General features: G+C 45.1%; 7 protein-coding genes across 7 annotated transcripts; 3 read left to right on the top strand and 4 right to left on the bottom strand. All coding sequences in view use genetic code 12, as the record gives it.

The window, feature by feature from the left end:
• Window positions 1-191: 191 nt before the first annotated feature.
• Window positions 192-2933, top strand: VPS35 (retromer subunit; the record flags this gene model as incomplete). Its single annotated transcript, XM_025485988.1, has 3 exons — window positions 192-2226; window positions 2274-2387; window positions 2554-2933. 3 exons carry the CDS (start codon window positions 192-194, stop codon window positions 2931-2933), a joined length of 2529 nt encoding a protein of 842 aa, XP_025341453.1.
• A 222-nt stretch (window positions 2934-3155) lies between these two features.
• On the top strand, window positions 3156-5234 carry PNG2 (Png2p; the record flags this gene model as incomplete). Its single annotated transcript, XM_025485989.1, has 1 exon — window positions 3156-5234. The coding sequence occupies one exon, from the start codon at window positions 3156-3158 to the stop codon at window positions 5232-5234; it is 2079 nt and encodes a 692-aa protein (XP_025341454.1).
• Window positions 5235-5276: 42 nt separating this feature from the next.
• On the bottom strand, window positions 5277-5984 carry CXQ85_002307 (tRNA splicing endonuclease subunit; the record flags this gene model as incomplete). The annotated part of the gene is made up of 1 exon (XM_025485990.1): window positions 5277-5984. One exon carries the CDS (start codon window positions 5982-5984, stop codon window positions 5277-5279), a length of 708 nt encoding a protein of 235 aa, XP_025341455.1.
• A 1342-nt stretch (window positions 5985-7326) lies between these two features.
• CXQ85_002308 (uncharacterized protein) lies at window positions 7327-8892 on the bottom strand (the record flags this gene model as incomplete). Its single annotated transcript, XM_025485991.1, has 1 exon — window positions 7327-8892. One exon carries the CDS (start codon window positions 8890-8892, stop codon window positions 7327-7329), a length of 1566 nt encoding a protein of 521 aa, XP_025341456.1.
• A 2580-nt stretch (window positions 8893-11472) lies between these two features.
• Window positions 11473-12431, bottom strand: KTI11 (Kti11p; the record flags this gene model as incomplete). Its single annotated transcript, XM_025485992.1, has 2 exons — window positions 11473-11590; window positions 12223-12431. 2 exons carry the CDS (start codon window positions 12429-12431, stop codon window positions 11473-11475), a joined length of 327 nt encoding a protein of 108 aa, XP_025341457.1.
• A 1297-nt stretch (window positions 12432-13728) lies between these two features.
• Window positions 13729-14322, top strand: RPS8A (40S ribosomal protein eS8; the record flags this gene model as incomplete). Its single annotated transcript, XM_025485993.1, has 1 exon — window positions 13729-14322. One exon carries the CDS (start codon window positions 13729-13731, stop codon window positions 14320-14322), a length of 594 nt encoding a protein of 197 aa, XP_025341458.1.
• A 735-nt stretch (window positions 14323-15057) lies between these two features.
• On the bottom strand, window positions 15058-16416 carry CXQ85_002311 (C1 family peptidase; the record flags this gene model as incomplete). The annotated part of the gene is made up of 1 exon (XM_025485994.1): window positions 15058-16416. One exon carries the CDS (start codon window positions 16414-16416, stop codon window positions 15058-15060), a length of 1359 nt encoding a protein of 452 aa, XP_025341459.1.
• Between the last annotated feature and the right edge of the window lie 903 nt (window positions 16417-17319).

Consider the following 17319-nt stretch of genomic DNA (forward strand, 5'->3'; position numbering starts at 1 on the left):
ACCAATACTAATAAAATCCTTCAAAACATTAAATCCACTACAGAATTATCATATTTTCAATTATTTCCCTTGCTTGCTAGCTTGGTTGCCAATATACTGATAAGAGCGAGTTGTGGGGTGCACGGATTTACTATCTGCGATCATTACTGTAGGACTTTATACGTACGTCTCTACTATCAGACAACCCACAAATGGCCAGCAGTAGCCCCAACGTCCAGCAATGTTTGAGCAATATCCGACTCCATTCAAAGCATATGAAGGATAATCTTAGCGAGGGCCAGCTTCTTCCAGCATTGAAGAACTGCCTGAACTTTCTCAATGAATTGAGAACGTCCCAACTCTCGCCGAAGGAGTACTACGAGTTATACATTGCAGTGTTCGATTCCCTAGAGTTTCTTTCTAACTACTTAAAGCAATCCCATCAACGGAAGATGAAGAAGAAAGATGATCCCCCATTCTTGGCGGATTTGTACGAATTGGTTCAGTATCTGGGTAACATTGTGCCTAGATTGTATATGATGATTGTCATAGGTACAACGTACATGTCCACTAATAGTGAAAGCACCAAGGAGATTATGAAAGATATGATAGAGATGTGTAAAGGTGTTCAGCATCCGATTAGGGGCCTCTTTTTGAGGAACTACTTATCCCAACGTTCAAAAGATCTCTTACCGGTCGAGAAGGAAGAGGATTTCGAGGACACCGTCGACTTCCTTATGACAAATTTTATTGAAATGAACAAGCTTTGGGTTCGTCTTCAGCATCAGGGCCACTCCAGTGAGCGTGAGTTAAGATACAGAGAGAGAAAAGAGTTGAAGGTTCTCGTTGGATCGAATTTGGTGCGCCTCTCGCAAGCCATTGACGACTTCCCCACTGATGAAAAGGATTTTGGTGAAAACTACTATAAGGATACGATCTATCCTATCGTGACCGAACAAATAATTCAATGCAAGGACCATCTTGCGCAAAGCTACTTGATAGATGTCTTGATTCAAATATTCCCTGACAATTTTCATTTTGCGACAATGGATGACTTACTCAACAATGTTTTCTTGAAATTACACCCAGCATTGCAGAAGTCGGAGTTGATATCAAATTTAGTGGACAGGTTTGTTACTAATCTTAAATACGAAGCTGACTTAAAGGAAGCAACAGATGGAACTGACGGACTTGGAGATGATAAAGAGATCGAAAAAACGACACATGAGCCTAGCGTGCCAGCGGATCTGATTTTTGGCTCTTTCTGGCTGTTCTATGATAATCTCGATCAGTTACAACCGTCGCTTCCTCCGGAAGAGATTTGTTCCATCCTCCGCTCGCTTATCAAACTTGCACTCAACTTGCAACCTGACAATTACGAAAACTTAAACAAAATCTTTGAGTATGCAATGAAGACGTTGAAGAAAAGCAGGGCTGAGGACGGTCCAAAAGAGCGCTCAGAGTCTAGTTTGTGGTACGAACTTCTCGTTGCGCCGGTCAATGAACTCACTTCCATAAAGGATTTGCTCAAGCTAGAGTATTTTAGGCAGCTTTTCGAACAGATTCCTGATCCATTTTTCAAGAGACAACTCTCACTTGAGATCGTGGACAAGCTCCTCATCCTGCCCCATGAGCAAACCTTAGAAAACAATGATGACATTGACGACATATTTGCATACCTCTTGATTCTCATTGAAGAGCAGGACTACAAGGTAGACACTCAGAAAGACTTGGGCATAAAGAAATCGATAAAGTTAGAAGGCGGAGAGAAAGTCGTAAGCGACGACTTTTTGGAAAGACAAGAGAAAATCTGCAAATGTTTGCATTTGATTTCCCATGATGACCCAGCCAAAGCGTTGTCAAGTCTTCTCTTCGTGAGGAAGAAGTACTTGAGCAGATGCCCAGACAATATCATTTACACATACCCGACGCTTATTCTAAAAATCACAAACCTTTTGAGAGTCTCAGCTTACAAGAGTTCAAGATCGAAAAACCAATCACTGGGGTCACTTAAACAGGCGGAACAATCACTTACGAATAATTTCAAGAGTTTAGCTGTTGTCATTGATGAGCTTTATCAGCAACATCAGACATTTTATGCAGAGTACATCTTGAAATTGTATTTGAACGCAGCTTCTATTGCAGACCAATTGAAGCAAGAAACAATGGCATATGAATTGTTCCAACAGAGTTTCGTTGTCTTTGAAGAGAATCTCTCTGTGAGTAAACCAGCGAAGAATGCACCAAGTCCCAGGATCCTATGGGTGGATCAGTCTCTTACCGACTGGTCATAGCTATTTCGAATGCTTTAGCCAATCTGCGGTATTTCAGTAAGGAAAACTACGAGTCTTTGATTACTAAGATCACCCTCTATGGTTCCAAATTATTGAAGAAGCAGGACCAGTGCCGTGCAATTTACGGCTGTGCTCACTTGTGGTGGTGGTGCGACTCATTGATTGAGGGACCCTCACCCACAGTTGTTCCAACCGAATCAGAGCTGGCATCTGCAAAAGTGTAAAAGACGCGGAAGACGAACTGAAGGAAGAAGCAAACACGGAGGATGACCAAAAACAGAGCTGCCAGAAGAGGAGAATGAGCCACTGCTTTACCAGGATGGGAAGAGAGTTCTTGAATGTCTCCAGAAAGCCCTTAGAGTAGCAGACTCGAGTATGGATGCATTGCTTCTGTTGAGGCTTTTCGTGGAGATTCTCAATCGTTGTGTCATTTTCAACGTCTACGGGAACTGGCTAATTGATGCGCGGTACATCAATGGCCTTATCGACTTGATACGTAACAATTTGGCCAACCTCAAGGAGCAAGATGCGTCTCGGGCCTCGGAGGATGATAAAGACGTGAGGATTTTACGTCTTGTCGAATTGTACTTCGATCGTACATTGGAGCATATCGCTGATCAGCAACAAAGCGAAGGCAGGCTCGAAGGAGTCATTGTATAGATAAAGTTAACTTTAATCCACTAGAATGTCGCAAATGCACATGGGAGGGTGTCTGGGGCTTGACATATGCCAAAACCCGATTCTCGCAACCTTGCGCATTTAGCGCCACTCTTTCCCTGCAGTAAACGTTATATAAAGCTGATAAGAAGCCACCGTTTTCCACGCGTTTAAACGGCATTGCGTTCCACTGGAATTTTTAGCGAAATTGGAATCAAAATAAACATGAGTAAACATCTTGCTCGTGATGATTCCGTGTGGAATCGTCTTATATATGGCTCCTCCAGGATTCCCGTTGAGGAGGTTCAGGAAACCACTTTTAACGAAAAGGAGGAGCAAGAGCCCAAGAAACGGTCAATGAATTATAGAATCTTTGCCATTTACGCTTGGGTAGCGGTTACTGCCGTGTTTGCCTTGTATGAAACCCAAAAGTTGGTTCTGCCATTGAAGTTTGGTCCTGGACTTGTGACGGGACGTAGGAATGTTGGAATTGGCTCCACAGCTGGTGTCTTTTCCGTTCAAGAGGCACCAAAGGAGATCATTGAGGTATCATATCCTTTTGTGCCGAGCAAGAGATACGGTGAATCTTTGCATACTGAGCTTTTGGCTAACAAGACGTTTTCACTGTGGGGAGACCCTCTGTTCGTTGAGTATACTCCTCCAGAAATTGAGTTCAACAGGGTGGTTTTGACGTTACACACTAATGTTACAGGAGTTCAGTACGACAGGTTGGCTCATCTCTATGTCGGAGGTGCTGAAATCTGGAGAACCAGTACCATTGAACCGGGTGGACTGTTGGTATTTTCCATCTTTAGCAAAGATGTTTCCAAATACCTTGCCTTGTTCAAAGAGAAGAACGGTATTTTGTTTCAATTGGATAACGTTGTGAACGATAACATCAACGGCGAGCCTCATGTCGAATTGTACGCTGATTTCTACAATGACCACAGTACGCATGGCGCAGAGTTCGGTCCAGTAGAGGTCGATGCTTCCTCAAACGATGAAAGATACCAATACTTCGATATCAGAAAGCCTGCTGACAAGGTATACCCCTTGATCGAGCAGAAGGATCCTAAGACCCCACCAATTGTCACATTGTCTGGCGAGCAACATCTTGAATTGAAATTGCCACAGGTATCAAGAAACACTACTAGATTGCAATTGGATGTATTTTCTAGCGGAAATGGTGACGAGGAATTCTGGTACACCAACGTGTTGGATAAGTTCAAGTCCATCTTTGCGCCAAGCGAGTTACTTGGTCATGGTCCATTGCGTATTGTGAATGTGTATTTCGATGGAGAGAAGATTGCGTCGCAGACCCAGCAGCCTTTCATATTCACCGGAGGAATATCTCCTTCGCTCTGGTCCCCGGTTGTGGCTATTAATGCTTTTGACCTCCCAAGTATTAATGTTGATGTCTCTGGCTTGTTGCCTTTACTTTGGGAAGACGGAGAGCATACGATATCTTTTGATATTAGTAACGGCCTTGATGAGGCTAATGATGAACACTCCGGCGTCGGTGATGGATGGATCACTGGCGTCAATTTATTGACTTACGAGAACAAGGATGTGGTAAAGGGGTCCGGTGAGATTATTCACATCGGTAACAGAACCAGAGCTAACCTGATTGCTTTTGGACGTAAGATTTTCTTGCTGCAAATCGTTAATGGCATTTTAGAAGGAGAGTTGACCAGTGAACTCACTCTCACGTTGGCAAATGGGGAAGAAGTGAGCACAATCGCCAGCCTGTTCAATAAGGGAGAGATCTCCAATGTTCAGCTGTACCTCAACCTGGGTGCTAACCAGAAAGTTGTCCATACCGGTCACAACGCCAAGTCCTTCCTTCTTGTCAACAAGTTTGACGAAGAAGATAGAATTCATCTGACAAATGTGTCATTGAGTTACCCTCTAGTGCTTTCTTCAAATGAAAAGAGTTCCTCCAATGGCACTGACTTAAATATCTCGATTGTTTACTCAGTCGCAACCACCTTGGATATTGACGATAAGAGAGTGATGGGAAGTGCAGTTGGACAGAACGGTACCTCTATTTTCCATCAGCGCCTGGACGGTAACTACGGCGATGCTAACTTGACCACGAACTACAAAATTCAGGTGAGTGGCCCCACAAAAGACTTTACTTATAAACGCAGAGTCGATGCTGAACATGGAAAGATTGTCTTTGACCACGAAGACTTCGAGGATGGTACTGAGGATTGGTCTCAAATTAACGAGCTCATTTCTCAAATTGCCAGCATCAACGGAACTGCTAATGGACCTCTCCCTGAACTTCCTACTAACTGGTGAGGAGTTCTTGGTAAGTATGATGTTATAGTGTGAAAAGTATGATTAACCGAACCCTGCCCATTCTATAGAAAAGGCATTACCAGCACCGTCCTCTTCTGAGCCCTCCGATGGTGATATTAGAACCCAAGCTTTCTTCACTGCAGTAGCCAAACGACCTCCCGTTACGATATCAATAAGGCTCACTTCTTCATCAGGCTTCACACACTTGACGATCAAGTGGGAATGAAATCTTAACGGATCACCTGGATAACTCACAAACGTGCCACCGAAACGGAGACCAGGCATAAGGTAATGGCCCATATTGCGTAGTTTCTTGAAGGCACTATATTTCTCCAAGAAGTTGTCGTCCGATTTAGGTTGGCGGTTCAAGAACTCATCCCTTGAGACCTGAAACTGAGATGGGTCTAAGCCAATTTCGTTGGGCAGCTCATTGGGAGTAATGACATATCGCGAGTTGGAAGGGCCCTCCAAGCGAACAGTATTGCCCTTGTTTATCATTTCTGGCGTCGAATCCTCCATTAGCTTCTCGTGATATGAAGCACTCTCTATAAGAATGGCGTGGCCGTTATCAATGAGCCATAGTACCTCGTAGACACTTAGTTGTATAGGGACACCAAGAAAGACGTTCTGTTGCGGAGCTTTAGGTAGGGTTCCTACAAGAACCCCAACAATGCCTAAAGATCGAAGTTTCTCGATATCATCGATGCTGAACACAAGTACTCGGTTGTGTATCAAATGGAGATATAGCATAGCATCTAAGTGTGGGATCAGTGTCTTGCTTCCTTGATGCTCACAGGCAGGATAGATGAGATACACAGTGGGTCGGTGAAGAGTACATGATAAGCGAGACACCAATTACGACGAAGAAACAACCAAAAGAAAAAAATAATAAAAAAAAAAAAAATAAATGAACAGTAATGAAACATAAAAAAAAAAAAAACCAGAAAAGAAAAAACATGTTGTTTCTAAGGACTCATCTCAAGGGACCCTTCTGTTCCGTTGTATTCATAGACATTCGGGGCCCCATTCGGGGTCTCTCCGTAGGTGACACAAGAAATCTCGCCAAAGCTTACGAACGGAAAGTTGACTTTTGCCGAAGACGTGGGGACCACTAGCGGAAATGACTCCACCAAGAAAAAGAGTATGACACAGAGAAATCGGTGAACCAGAGTCTCTCTACCCACACTTCACCAGCAACTGTTAGATTTAGCCCACTTTCAACATAACATTTTAATAAATCAAGTGAACTACACTGGATATAATCAAAGAATTTTACAGTATACCTGCGTTGGCTAGACAACCTTTCATACCTTCACCAAGTCTCACCGCGAGCGAATGGCTGCAAACTCGGTGCCCAACGTGCCCTCCCCAGATAAGTTCAGGAACACAAAATTTACGAGGAGTTCGATTTCAATTTCTCCAGATAATCCCCGGCAACAGCAAATCGCTGTTAGCCCTAAAGATCCTCCCGTGGGACCTTTTTTTAGCAATATCATCTGAAACCGGTAGCCCGGGCGTGCCGGCTCGCGCCAACGGAGTAACGTGCAAATAGATTAAGCGATATTGACATATTTCTGACTTGCGCTTAGCCACTGATCGTTGGAGTTTCATATGAAAAGACTAGAGCTCAAGGCGCCAACAAGGCGTGCCAAGGACGGGACTAGACGGTTGGCACGAACGTCCGCGCTCGCCTTTGGCTAGATGAACATATGAGTTTCCGTAGCGCTTAACTAGAAGAGGGATACATGGTTTTGAGCTTGCTAAGGAATCTTTATGGGCGTATGACTAGAAATGGGGGTGGAGAAGCACGCAGAGACGAGTCGATTCCCGCCCAGCAGGCGTGACTGGGAGCACCAAACATTTTTTTTTCTCTCTCTTCTTTCCGTTCTTTACTGTTTTTCGCAACTTTTGTCATAAAGCCGACGTGCTTGCGGTCGTTTCTCACCACGCATAAATTAGCATAACTACAGATAAAACGCACCACAGTCAAACAAGAAAAAAAACCAACCCCACATCTGGGTTTTGGGATTGTTGGTTGATTGCCCATGGGCACGCACATGTATCGTGGAATAATGAAATTATACTACATAACTCACTCAATTAGATTCAGTACCTTGATGCGGTCTGTCTCGGCAGCATCCTGATCCTTATCCTCCGGGATGGGTGTACTGTTGATGCTGCGGAGGAGGTTTTTGTACGAAGGGATGCCAGAGTTCGATCCAGACACTGGCACCATGTTCGTAGAGGCTGTAGAAGTAGCGTCGCTTGATACTGCCGAGTGAGCAGGAGCGCCGGCGCTGCTCAGACCGGTGTAGTTGTTCTGGGGCTTACCGTGATCCAGGAGTCCCAGGGCACTGCTAACCGAGAGGCGGTTAGGATTGGAGTTGATGGGCATTATGGACGGCGAGTGAAGCAGAATCAGCAGTTGATTGCGCTTCATCCACATGTCCCCAGAGCCGTGGCCAGCCATCGGATTGGGGAACAAGTCTGGGGCCACCGACGAGCGTCTCAGTGGATGAGAGCTTGAAGTAGCCAGCGGTAATGCAAAGGAATGTTTATAATCATGGCTCAAGGAATTCTGGCGTGAAATGTATGACACTGGCAGGCTGTAATGTGAGCTATCACCATGGCTGCTGTTAATACCTTGTGTAGGCAGATTAGTGAGATTATTATTGAGCGGGTGGGCCAGGTATGGAGCCTGCTGCAGATACAGTGCTGGCAGAGTGGAAGGGGGCAAGGTAGCATTCAAAGAATGGCGACGGTCCTCTTCTCCCACACGCTTGTTGAAGTTCGACAATAATGGCGGGAGAGTAGGGTGGTCGATGCTTGCCAGACGAATGGGTGCCTTAGCCGACGACAACTGTGGAAAATGACCCTGAGGAGGGGGAGGAATCCCATTAAGACCCGCCTGCGAGCGTTTATCCAGCTCACTAAACATCGAGGTGTTGAACGAAATTTGTGAGAACTGGGGTACTTTTGGATATTGGGACACAGCATGGCCGTCTGGAGCCACGCCAGAACTTAGGGAATTATGGCGAGAACGCTGAGGCGATACAGACTGGGCTAGCTGGGGACGCAAGTGGGCGTACTGGGTCATGGATGGATGGGAAAACAGGCCTGAGTTCGACACCGGTGCCGAAACGGGCGCAGAGTTGGGACCGGAGCCCATGGCGGAATTATAGCCAGAATTAGCACCCAGCACAGTCAGAGCTGGGGTGTGTTGATCGCCAGACAGAGTGGACACATGGCTTACTCTGCGTCTGCGGTTAGCCCCTCCATTCCACCAGTTCTTGATAGCGTTGTCGCTTCTACCGGTAAGATGTCTGGCTATTTCCGCCCACTTTTTACCATGCTTGGCGACGAGCTGTTCGATAAGCATACCTTCCTCTGCGGTAATAGGGTTACGGTTAAGCGAAGGCTTCAAATTCTGATGATACCGTTCACGACACTGCTTAGGCAGCCTAGAGCCGAGCAGACTCAGGATACGCACCCAGTTCGTAGGACCTTGGACGGCGATGATGGACATAAGCCGACGGTCTTCGTCAGGCAGCCACGGACCACGGCGGACGGTAGACGGAGGAGCATGAGCCAGTTTATAGGACACAGAGTCCTTTTCGCTGGCAAAGTCAGGAGGAGAGCCTTTCATATTCTCAACCATTAGGGATTTCATCTGCTATTGGAGTTGACGGAGGAAGCACGAAATCGTGGACAAAGGTAAACGACAGCTGAAAGGGAAACGCAAGTAAACTTGAAAAGAAAAAAAAGTATAGGTATTCGCTTCCAGGAGGAGACTCTCTCTTAGTTAAGTAGAGTCAGGGAACAGCGTTAGGTACTGAAAAGCGCCCTTTGACGTCACGGAACGGGAAGTTTTACCGAGATCAAACAGGGAAAGTTGAAATATAAGGAAAGAATCCCTGGATGGAAGTTGGAAAGAACGGTTGTTCTTAACGCAAAACGAGCAGTCTGCGAGTGGAAGGTTGAATGGGGAAAATAAAAATATATAAAAAAAGTGGTAAGATTCGTGGAAACCTTCGGTTCACGGGCTTTTAAATTGTGCACCACCGAGAACAGAAAAAAAGTATGCAACAGGAATACAATATGTATATATATCAGAAGAAAGAAGGAAGAAAGGAAAAAAAAAAAAAAAAAATTGGAAAAGTGATAATAAAGACTTAAGCCAAATGCACCTAAAAACAGAAAAAGTCATGCAGGCGGGCAAAAAGCAAGGCTACCCAAGTTATACTTATGTATGTGTGTAATAGATTAGGACCCGGTGGAGTCATGTGTGGAGGATCCCAGGCGGTTGGGAAGCTGATTGGGCATATGGGAATTTTTAGGCGGCAACGGGCGTTCGTTGTCGGTAGTCAAGGGCCGGCCGTTCGCTTAAAAAAATTAGAGTGAAAAAACGATGCATTCTGGCTTGTTTTTTTTTTTTTTTTTTTGCTATTACGTTTACTGTTAATTTTTCCTTTTTTTTTTTTTTTTTTTCTTTCTGATTTTTTTTTTTCCTTCCTTCTAAATCTCTTGTCCATGTACTGGGGCCAAAAAGTTTTGGGAAGAAAAAAAAAAACGGGTCATGGACCCAACACCGGTTTTGAGGCATCTTCTTGGTTAATTCCCTGAGGGAGTGTCTCCCAAAAGAGAATGGCTTGTCAAGAGGGACCAGATTAGGCCGGTGAGGGTGGCCCCATTAAGAGGGAAAGATTCTGTCAGGTTGGTTTCGATTTGCAGTAATCGGTACTCGGTTAATGTTGCTAGAGGGACAACAAAGCGCATGAGGCTCTAGCAGGGCGGCAAAAAGAGGTAACCAGAAAAAAAAAAAAAAAAGTGCTTCCCACCACGGCCAAAGTAGAAGAGTAAAAAAAAAAAAAAGGATCTGGAGCATTTTGCACAGGAGATAACGGGCACACGCACCGGTTTAACCGTGCCAAAAAAAGGAAAAACGCAAGCAGAAAAAACAAGTCGAAACGAGGTAAAGATCCCCCAACGATATCTAGCATGATATGAGGGAAAAAAAGCGCAAAAGAATGACGATGGCTTAAAGCAAATGGTTTTACTTGGAGAAGCACGTCCTGGGCAAAATCCAGGGCGTCCGAGAAACAACAAAGGCAGGAGAGGAGGGGGAGGAGGAAAAGGCGATATGATTATTATTATTCTTATTATTATTTTCCAATTTTTCGTCATGTCGACTTCCTTTTTTTTTTTTTTTTTTTTTTTGCTTTGTGAGGCGGGGCGTCGAAACGCAGGATGGACGGTACCAAAGATTGAGGCCCAGGAGGAAAGCTACAGAAACCCGAGGACGTGCAGCCATTATGACACGCAGTGCGAGTGGACACAGGGCCCCCTCCAGAACGAGACGGCAGCTGGAAGTGTTAGGCGCGCTACATTCGCCGTGCCCTGGTGTTTTCCCAGGGCCTCAACGCCTTTGAAGGAAAGAATAGAAAGTAGGCAAAGTATTGAGAAACGGCGATTGACAAGCGAACGCCAACGTAGGAGCGGAATTCATAATAAATATTAGTAAAAAGCTTATCCAGAGTTTGCCTTTCGCTTTGGGTTACTTAGAGGGATTGGTCTGGCACCGGCGTTGGCAGTTTTGTCTTTGCACCGATCGCGCCGCCATGGCCCAAGCCTGGCGGTACAATGGACCCACACAATAAGCAGCACTGGCTCGCACAGAGTTCGCGAGCGGGTCACAATAGGCTCGATGGTAAGGCTCTGAGAGTCAGGACAAAAAAGCTTTATGCTTTCTTGTCTTTTTTCTGGGTTCGTTGTGGCGGCAAGACAATCGTCAGGCCAAGATCACCGGGCTGGTAGCCGACCGGTACCGGCGAGCATGAAGAAGGAGGTAGAGAACCGGGGTTATAGCACCACCACCCGGTTGCTGGAGCTGCTGCTGCTGCTGCTGGAGCTGCTGCCAGGGACTGACAAGCCACTGCGCGGTTTCAGTGAGCAATGCGGCACCACAGCACTGGTTGTGCTGCTCCTGCTGTTTTTGGTGGGGAGCGAGGGAGAAAAAAAAAGTGCCAGGTCCAGGGCCAGGGCCAACTTTATCGGGATTCCACCACCTCCCCTGCGACTTCCCCCCACGATTATCTCTATATTAGGTCTTATGCCTACCGCAAACGTTGGTCTTTTAATGACAATAGCATGACCGCTGAGAAAAAAAAAAGAATCAGTTTAACAAGAACAGAAAAAAAAAAAAAAAACGACTAAACTGAGGGGAATGCTTATCCTTTGCTCAAGGTCCTGTCGAGGGCTTAAATTCAGTTAGAAGCATTGGCGCTGGCGCCGAAACGCTGACGCTAGCCTTGGTACTGAACTGATGCTGCTGATGCTGCTGACGCTGCTGCTCACTGCTCACGCCAGTTCACGTCTGTTCGCGCGGGCGATCGCACTGGCTCATACTGGCGCCGGCATCGGTTCATACCGTTAGGCTCGGTCCAAAACGTGCCGTTGAGGGCGAACCTAGTTGAAGCCTAGCAGCCACCTCCACAACCAAGAAAACTACCTCCACCTTTCCACTACTTTTGGGCCCCTTGATACATCCATTCGGAGTTTGGCTACCTCGTATGATGCAGAACAAAGATGACCATACATATCAGGGGTCCTCTGGAGGGCCCGCTTCAAGTTGCTGGGGCTGGGCTGGGCCGCACTGGGAGCCGGCTCCCACAGTATGGGGTGTCCCGGTTTCGCGCCAATCGTCAGTAAAACTCCGCAGGGCCTGGGGAGCCTGTTTGGTCGCATTCCCTCTGAAAACAAGGCTAGTCCCTCCCTTGGGGCGAGTGCTCAGTCTCTTTTTCTGTCTTGTCCCTGCGCACCAGCCGTTACTAGTGCCTCGAGGGAAGATCCCCGTTGGGCTCGATTTCTACATTGAACTTTGTCCACTCACCTAAATATCAATTCCTTTTCCTTATTATATACATCGACCGCCCTCGGTCTTTCCCAAAATATGCTTTTTCCTCTTTTCCTCCTTTAACTCCCTTCTTACTCGTACTCGTCCAAGTCTTCCTCCTCAAATATCACTCGCACCATTAGCGAGCAGCTGGGACAAACTGCTATGTCTTCACCATCCCGTAGGTCATCCAACAGAATGGCAAACTTGTCCCCGCATGGACATGGGTATTGTAAGAGACCGGTATTTGGATCGTAGACAAAGTCCTCGATCTCTATTTCATCGTACACTGTTACTGTCTCCATGAGAATCGTTGGTGAAGTTGGGCCAAGCGATGAGATTGTGATGAGCTTTTCACTGCCCGCTACGCTTCATGCAGGCCCCCATAGTTTGCAGCCATTCTTTATTGATTCACATGGCCGCTAATTTATCACGCCACAAACTTACTATTCTACTGCCTTATATCTACTTTGGGGTATTGAAATTGGGTCTTTCTTTGGGTACTGTTTGTGTGGCTGGCGAGTGGTGCACAAACAATAGCCTCGTATCTTGCGTCAATTGGATCTCACAGCCATTTCGATTGACCCTTTGTTGTCTGAGATAATGTATCCTTCTATACGTTGTGACGACTGCCCAGACATTCCTTAGCGGCCTACCATGTTCTTTTACCTCTAACGTAATACAATCCATTGCGCAATTGCCCTTAATGGGTGTACCATATATCCTTGCCATTATAGCTGATTCAGACAGCTGAATGCGGACAAGAGAACAACATAAAATTAGGTAATTGGCTGTATTGCTGTTATGCTTAAACAAATATGGGCAACTCCGGCCTTGATGTACGTAATTACAAGGGATATTTCTTGCTAAGCCACATGAAGAGACACAATCTCGATACCTCCCTTCGCTTTTAGACCGGCTGTATACTTGCCGCGAAACTGGAAGTTTGTCTCATAGTGGGCTAGTAAGGGTTAGCCTGCCCGTTGATCACTACGAATGGTGTATTGTTCCGTTTGTTGGCTCCAATATTACGAATAAAATTGGGCAGTAGATTCGATGCAGTTTTTTTTTTTCTTCTTTATTCTTGTTTTAAATAGAAACATCTATAGTTTGTTCCTGTTGACTTGTCAAGTGTTGGTTTAGCGACACTGGTAGGTTTTAGGGCTACAGCCCTCATTATCTTGCACTCACGTGCGCAACGGTTTTGTGAGTGAGACCTCGCAGTGTGGGAGCTCTTCCTAGTTAACGAGATCAGGATGCTCGCACTAAGTTAGTGCACGTGACCAAATTTTCAGTAGACCTTTACCTCCTCACCTTAGAATTCTCAGGCCTGCACCACCGCTCCCAGCGAAAATTTTTTCTATAGGAGCTACTTGAATATCTTCTTTTTTTCTACTAGACAGTAACCAAGAAGTATGTTAAATTACAAGAAACATCATCAATCAACCCGAAGAAGATCAGTCTAAGTGCTTGCAAACGTCAAGATCAATTATCCATCCATCATTTATTGTTTTAAAAGATCAATAAGCCGTGAAATCCACAGTCAATCTATCTTCGGAGTCCTCATCAACAATAAGACATCGTACTAACAATTAGTTCACCATGGGTATTTCTAGAGACTCTCGTCACAAGCGTGCTGCTACTGGTGCCAAAAGAGCTCAGTTCAGAAAGAAGAGAAAGTTCGAGTTAGGTAGACAACCAGCCAACACCAAGATTGGTGCTAAGAGAATCCACACTGTCAGAACCAGAGGTGGTAACCAGAAGTTCAGAGCTTTGAGAGTTGAGACCGGTAACTTCTCTTGGGCTTCCGAGGGTGTTGCCAGAAAGACCAGAATTGCCTCTGTCGTCTACCACCCATCTAACAACGAGTTGGTCAGAACTAACACCTTGACCAAGGCCGCTATTGTCCAGATCGATGCCACCCCATTCAGACAGTGGTTCGAGACTCACTACGGTAAGTCTTTGGGTAAGAAGCAGTCCGAGGAGGAGGTCAAGAGATCTCACAAGGTCGAGAGAAAGTTGGCTTCTAGAGCTGCTTCCTCTAACGTTGAGTCTGCTGTCGACCACCAGTTCACTGCTGGTAAGTTGTACGCTTGCATCTCTTCAAGACCAGGTCAGTCCGGTAGATGTGATGGTTACATCTTGGAGGGTGAGGAGTTGGCCTTCTACTTGAGAAGATTGACCGCTAAGAAATAAGCATCATTCTGTCTTCAATAGTAACCCAAAATAATATATTTCGTGTACACTAGTTGTAACGTAGTGAAACGTAGAAAGAAAGTGAAGAAGATGATTTAAGTGTCTGCTGGAAACGAAAATCATGAAGTCTGAAAATAAGAAGTGAATGGGTAGTAAGAAGTCTAAAAAACCAGAAAAGCATACAAAACAAGGACTTTCTAACGAACTTGTCCAAGAGAAACGCAAAGATGATCCCCTTTCAAAAACAAACCAACTTTTTGAAAGAAAAGAGTAATCAGTAGGAATATCATGGCGAAGAGAGTGAGGAAGTTTAATCTCTGTCCAAGGCCATAAGAGACAAACGACAGACAAGGCAAGAGAACAGGGATAAACATATAGAGAACAAGTGAAAATGCCTTATAAAATGTACCAGTTTTGAATGAAATTCCTCAAGAAAGGGAATGCAATGTCGGAAAGGTGAATCAGCTAAATTGTTAGTAAACGAACTTGCAATTGAAGACATCAGCTTATTAGGCAATAACGGTTTATCTGCATGAGGACCGAAGTCCTGTTCAGATCAGGTCTGTGTTTGTTTTTCATCCTTGTGTCAAGGTAGAAACATACGTTTTATGGTGTTCACTTGAAAAAGAATATAGATGAGACTAACAAGTAATTTTTTTCTGAGATGTATTGTAGGACGGGTGCGGGTAACAGCTACTCTGTGCAATCGCGCATATTTTTTTGCAACCTAAATACCTAATTAGCCAAAGCTCCCATAGGGTCCCATGGTGGTAAGACCACAGGGTCAGCTGCCTCAGACACAATCGACTGGTGGTTGTCCAGCAATTCAGACTTGTCGACAACGATCTGGTAGACGTACTCCTTGAAGTACTTGTGGTCCATACAATAGTAACCATCCTGACCAGAATCTTTACCCCAGGAGTTCTCAACCTTCCATCTGACAGGGTTTCCCTGCTCATCCAAGTGCACGGCAGTCAAGACCATTGCATGTGTCATGAGAGACTGCTTGTATTCAATTCTGCTAGCCTTGTCTTGGGAGGCGTGGAAGTCAATGAGCTTGTAGTTATAGAGCTCCTCATCCATGATACCTCTCTTCTTATCCATGTAAATTGGAGTGTGAGTACCGAAGAAGATTCCCTGGTTGCTCTTGATACGTTCAATAGCGTACTTGGCCAATTGGTCGATGTCGATGTTCAAGTAAGACACTTCTTTGCCGCCAACAACGTTACCCAACTTGTCAATCTTGATGATCTTGTCATATGGATTACGAGGGTCATTCAACAAGGAAACGTAGTTCTTCAAGTCAATACCCAAATCTTTGTAGAACAGCAATGGAGTGAACTTCAACTGCTTGACGTTGTCATCCTTATCCTTGTAATCCCAAACCAACTCAGAATCTGGAAGTGGTGGCTGACCCAAGAAAATGACCATAAGTCTGTAGATTTCCTTTTGCTGCTTCTCCTTCAACTCCTGGATCGAGTCTGGGGCGTCCTTCTTAGCCTTACTCAACTGCTGGGCGAATTCTCTCAACTTGGTCTTAAGCAAGAAGTTCAAGGTTCTTGAAGCAGTGGCAGAGTAAGCGTCAGGATACAATTCATGAGGAATCATACCGTACTTTTCAGCCACGTTAATGAACATATCGAATTGACCACCGTCACAAGTAGGATCATCCAACAAGTGCTGGATAAGACGAGAGTTGATATCCAAGTCCTCAGAAGCATCAATTGACTCGACAAACTTCTCCAAGAAGAAGTTACACTTTTCAAGCTTATCAAAGAAGAACCAGTACAGCTGGGAGAACTGGAACTCCTTGATGTTGTGCTTCTCAATGAATGGAAGTCTCAAGACGTTACCACTGGCAAAGAGCCAACAACGGCCACTGGCTTTCTGGTTGGTCACTGGTGCACCTTGCACCTTCACGCTGGTGTTGAAAACCTTGTTGGAGTTTCTGATGAACACTTCACGGTTAATCAATGCCTCCTCCGCATTATAGGTCCTCAAGACAGAGGCACCCAACTGGGTGTTCAAGTCCAGGTTCAAGGCGTTGTTCCATGTGGCCAAAGAGGACACGTTATATTCAGTAAAGTCAGACATATTTTCTATAGTAGTAGTTTTTTGTTGGCACTGAAAAATAGGACAATTGGCGTTATCTTATACCTGGGGAGAGCCGTGGAGGCGAATGGCACCGTCAGGGTTGAATGCGGCTTTGGTGTACATCTCCGAGGCGCTTCGCACACAATACCGTCTAGTGCCAGTGTGGTCTCACAACGTCCAGCGAATCTACAGAAGCTGGAAAACGGGGCCAAAAAAGGAAGAAAAGTCTTCAAACTCGGTGAAAAGATTCCAAGACTACTACACATTAATAATATTAATAAATAAGTTGAGTTTCTTCATGGTATCATATTTTTGTGGCACGCTTTAGTTTTGGGTATTTAACCTTTTTTCACACAACCCTAGAGGTTTTCCCCAGTTACTGCGAATTGGCCTAAATTCTTTCCTTGGATGTTTATATACTGTGGAGTTAAAAACACAATACCAACTACGTCATTGACCTTTGTGGTATTGTTGACTTTGACAACTGTTATAGGCCTGTTAGGAAGAGTTGGGGAAGGAAATGGGAGGTATTATTGGACAGTGGTAAAGTGTTGTTGGTGAAGCTAGCCAAGTGAATCAGAGAGATTTCAGCTGGGGCAAGAATTCTGATCTAAATCACGTAGGGATAGTGAGAGGTGCCAATTGATAGGTAAAGAATTCAATCGATCGCCAGCCATGTAGAATATTTAGCATTCAGTAGCAGTTGCTCAAAGTAAACAGACTGACAGTATCGTCTTCTATTCCTTTTGGATAGTTAACAAAAAAATAAAAAAAGGACACAGATGCAGAATGAGGTATAAGGAGGAAATGGCTCCTACTGGACAGCTTCATTTTTTTTTTTAGCTTCAAATCTTCTAAAATCACTAAACAGGTGTAGAATTAGTATGTTCCCGGTCCCTAAAC

This window comes from Candidozyma haemuli (assembly GCF_002926055.2).
Source record: "Candidozyma haemuli strain B11899 chromosome Unknown C_2014730914, whole genome shotgun sequence".
NCBI classification, from domain to species: domain Eukaryota; kingdom Fungi; phylum Ascomycota; class Pichiomycetes; order Serinales; family Metschnikowiaceae; genus Candidozyma; species Candidozyma haemuli.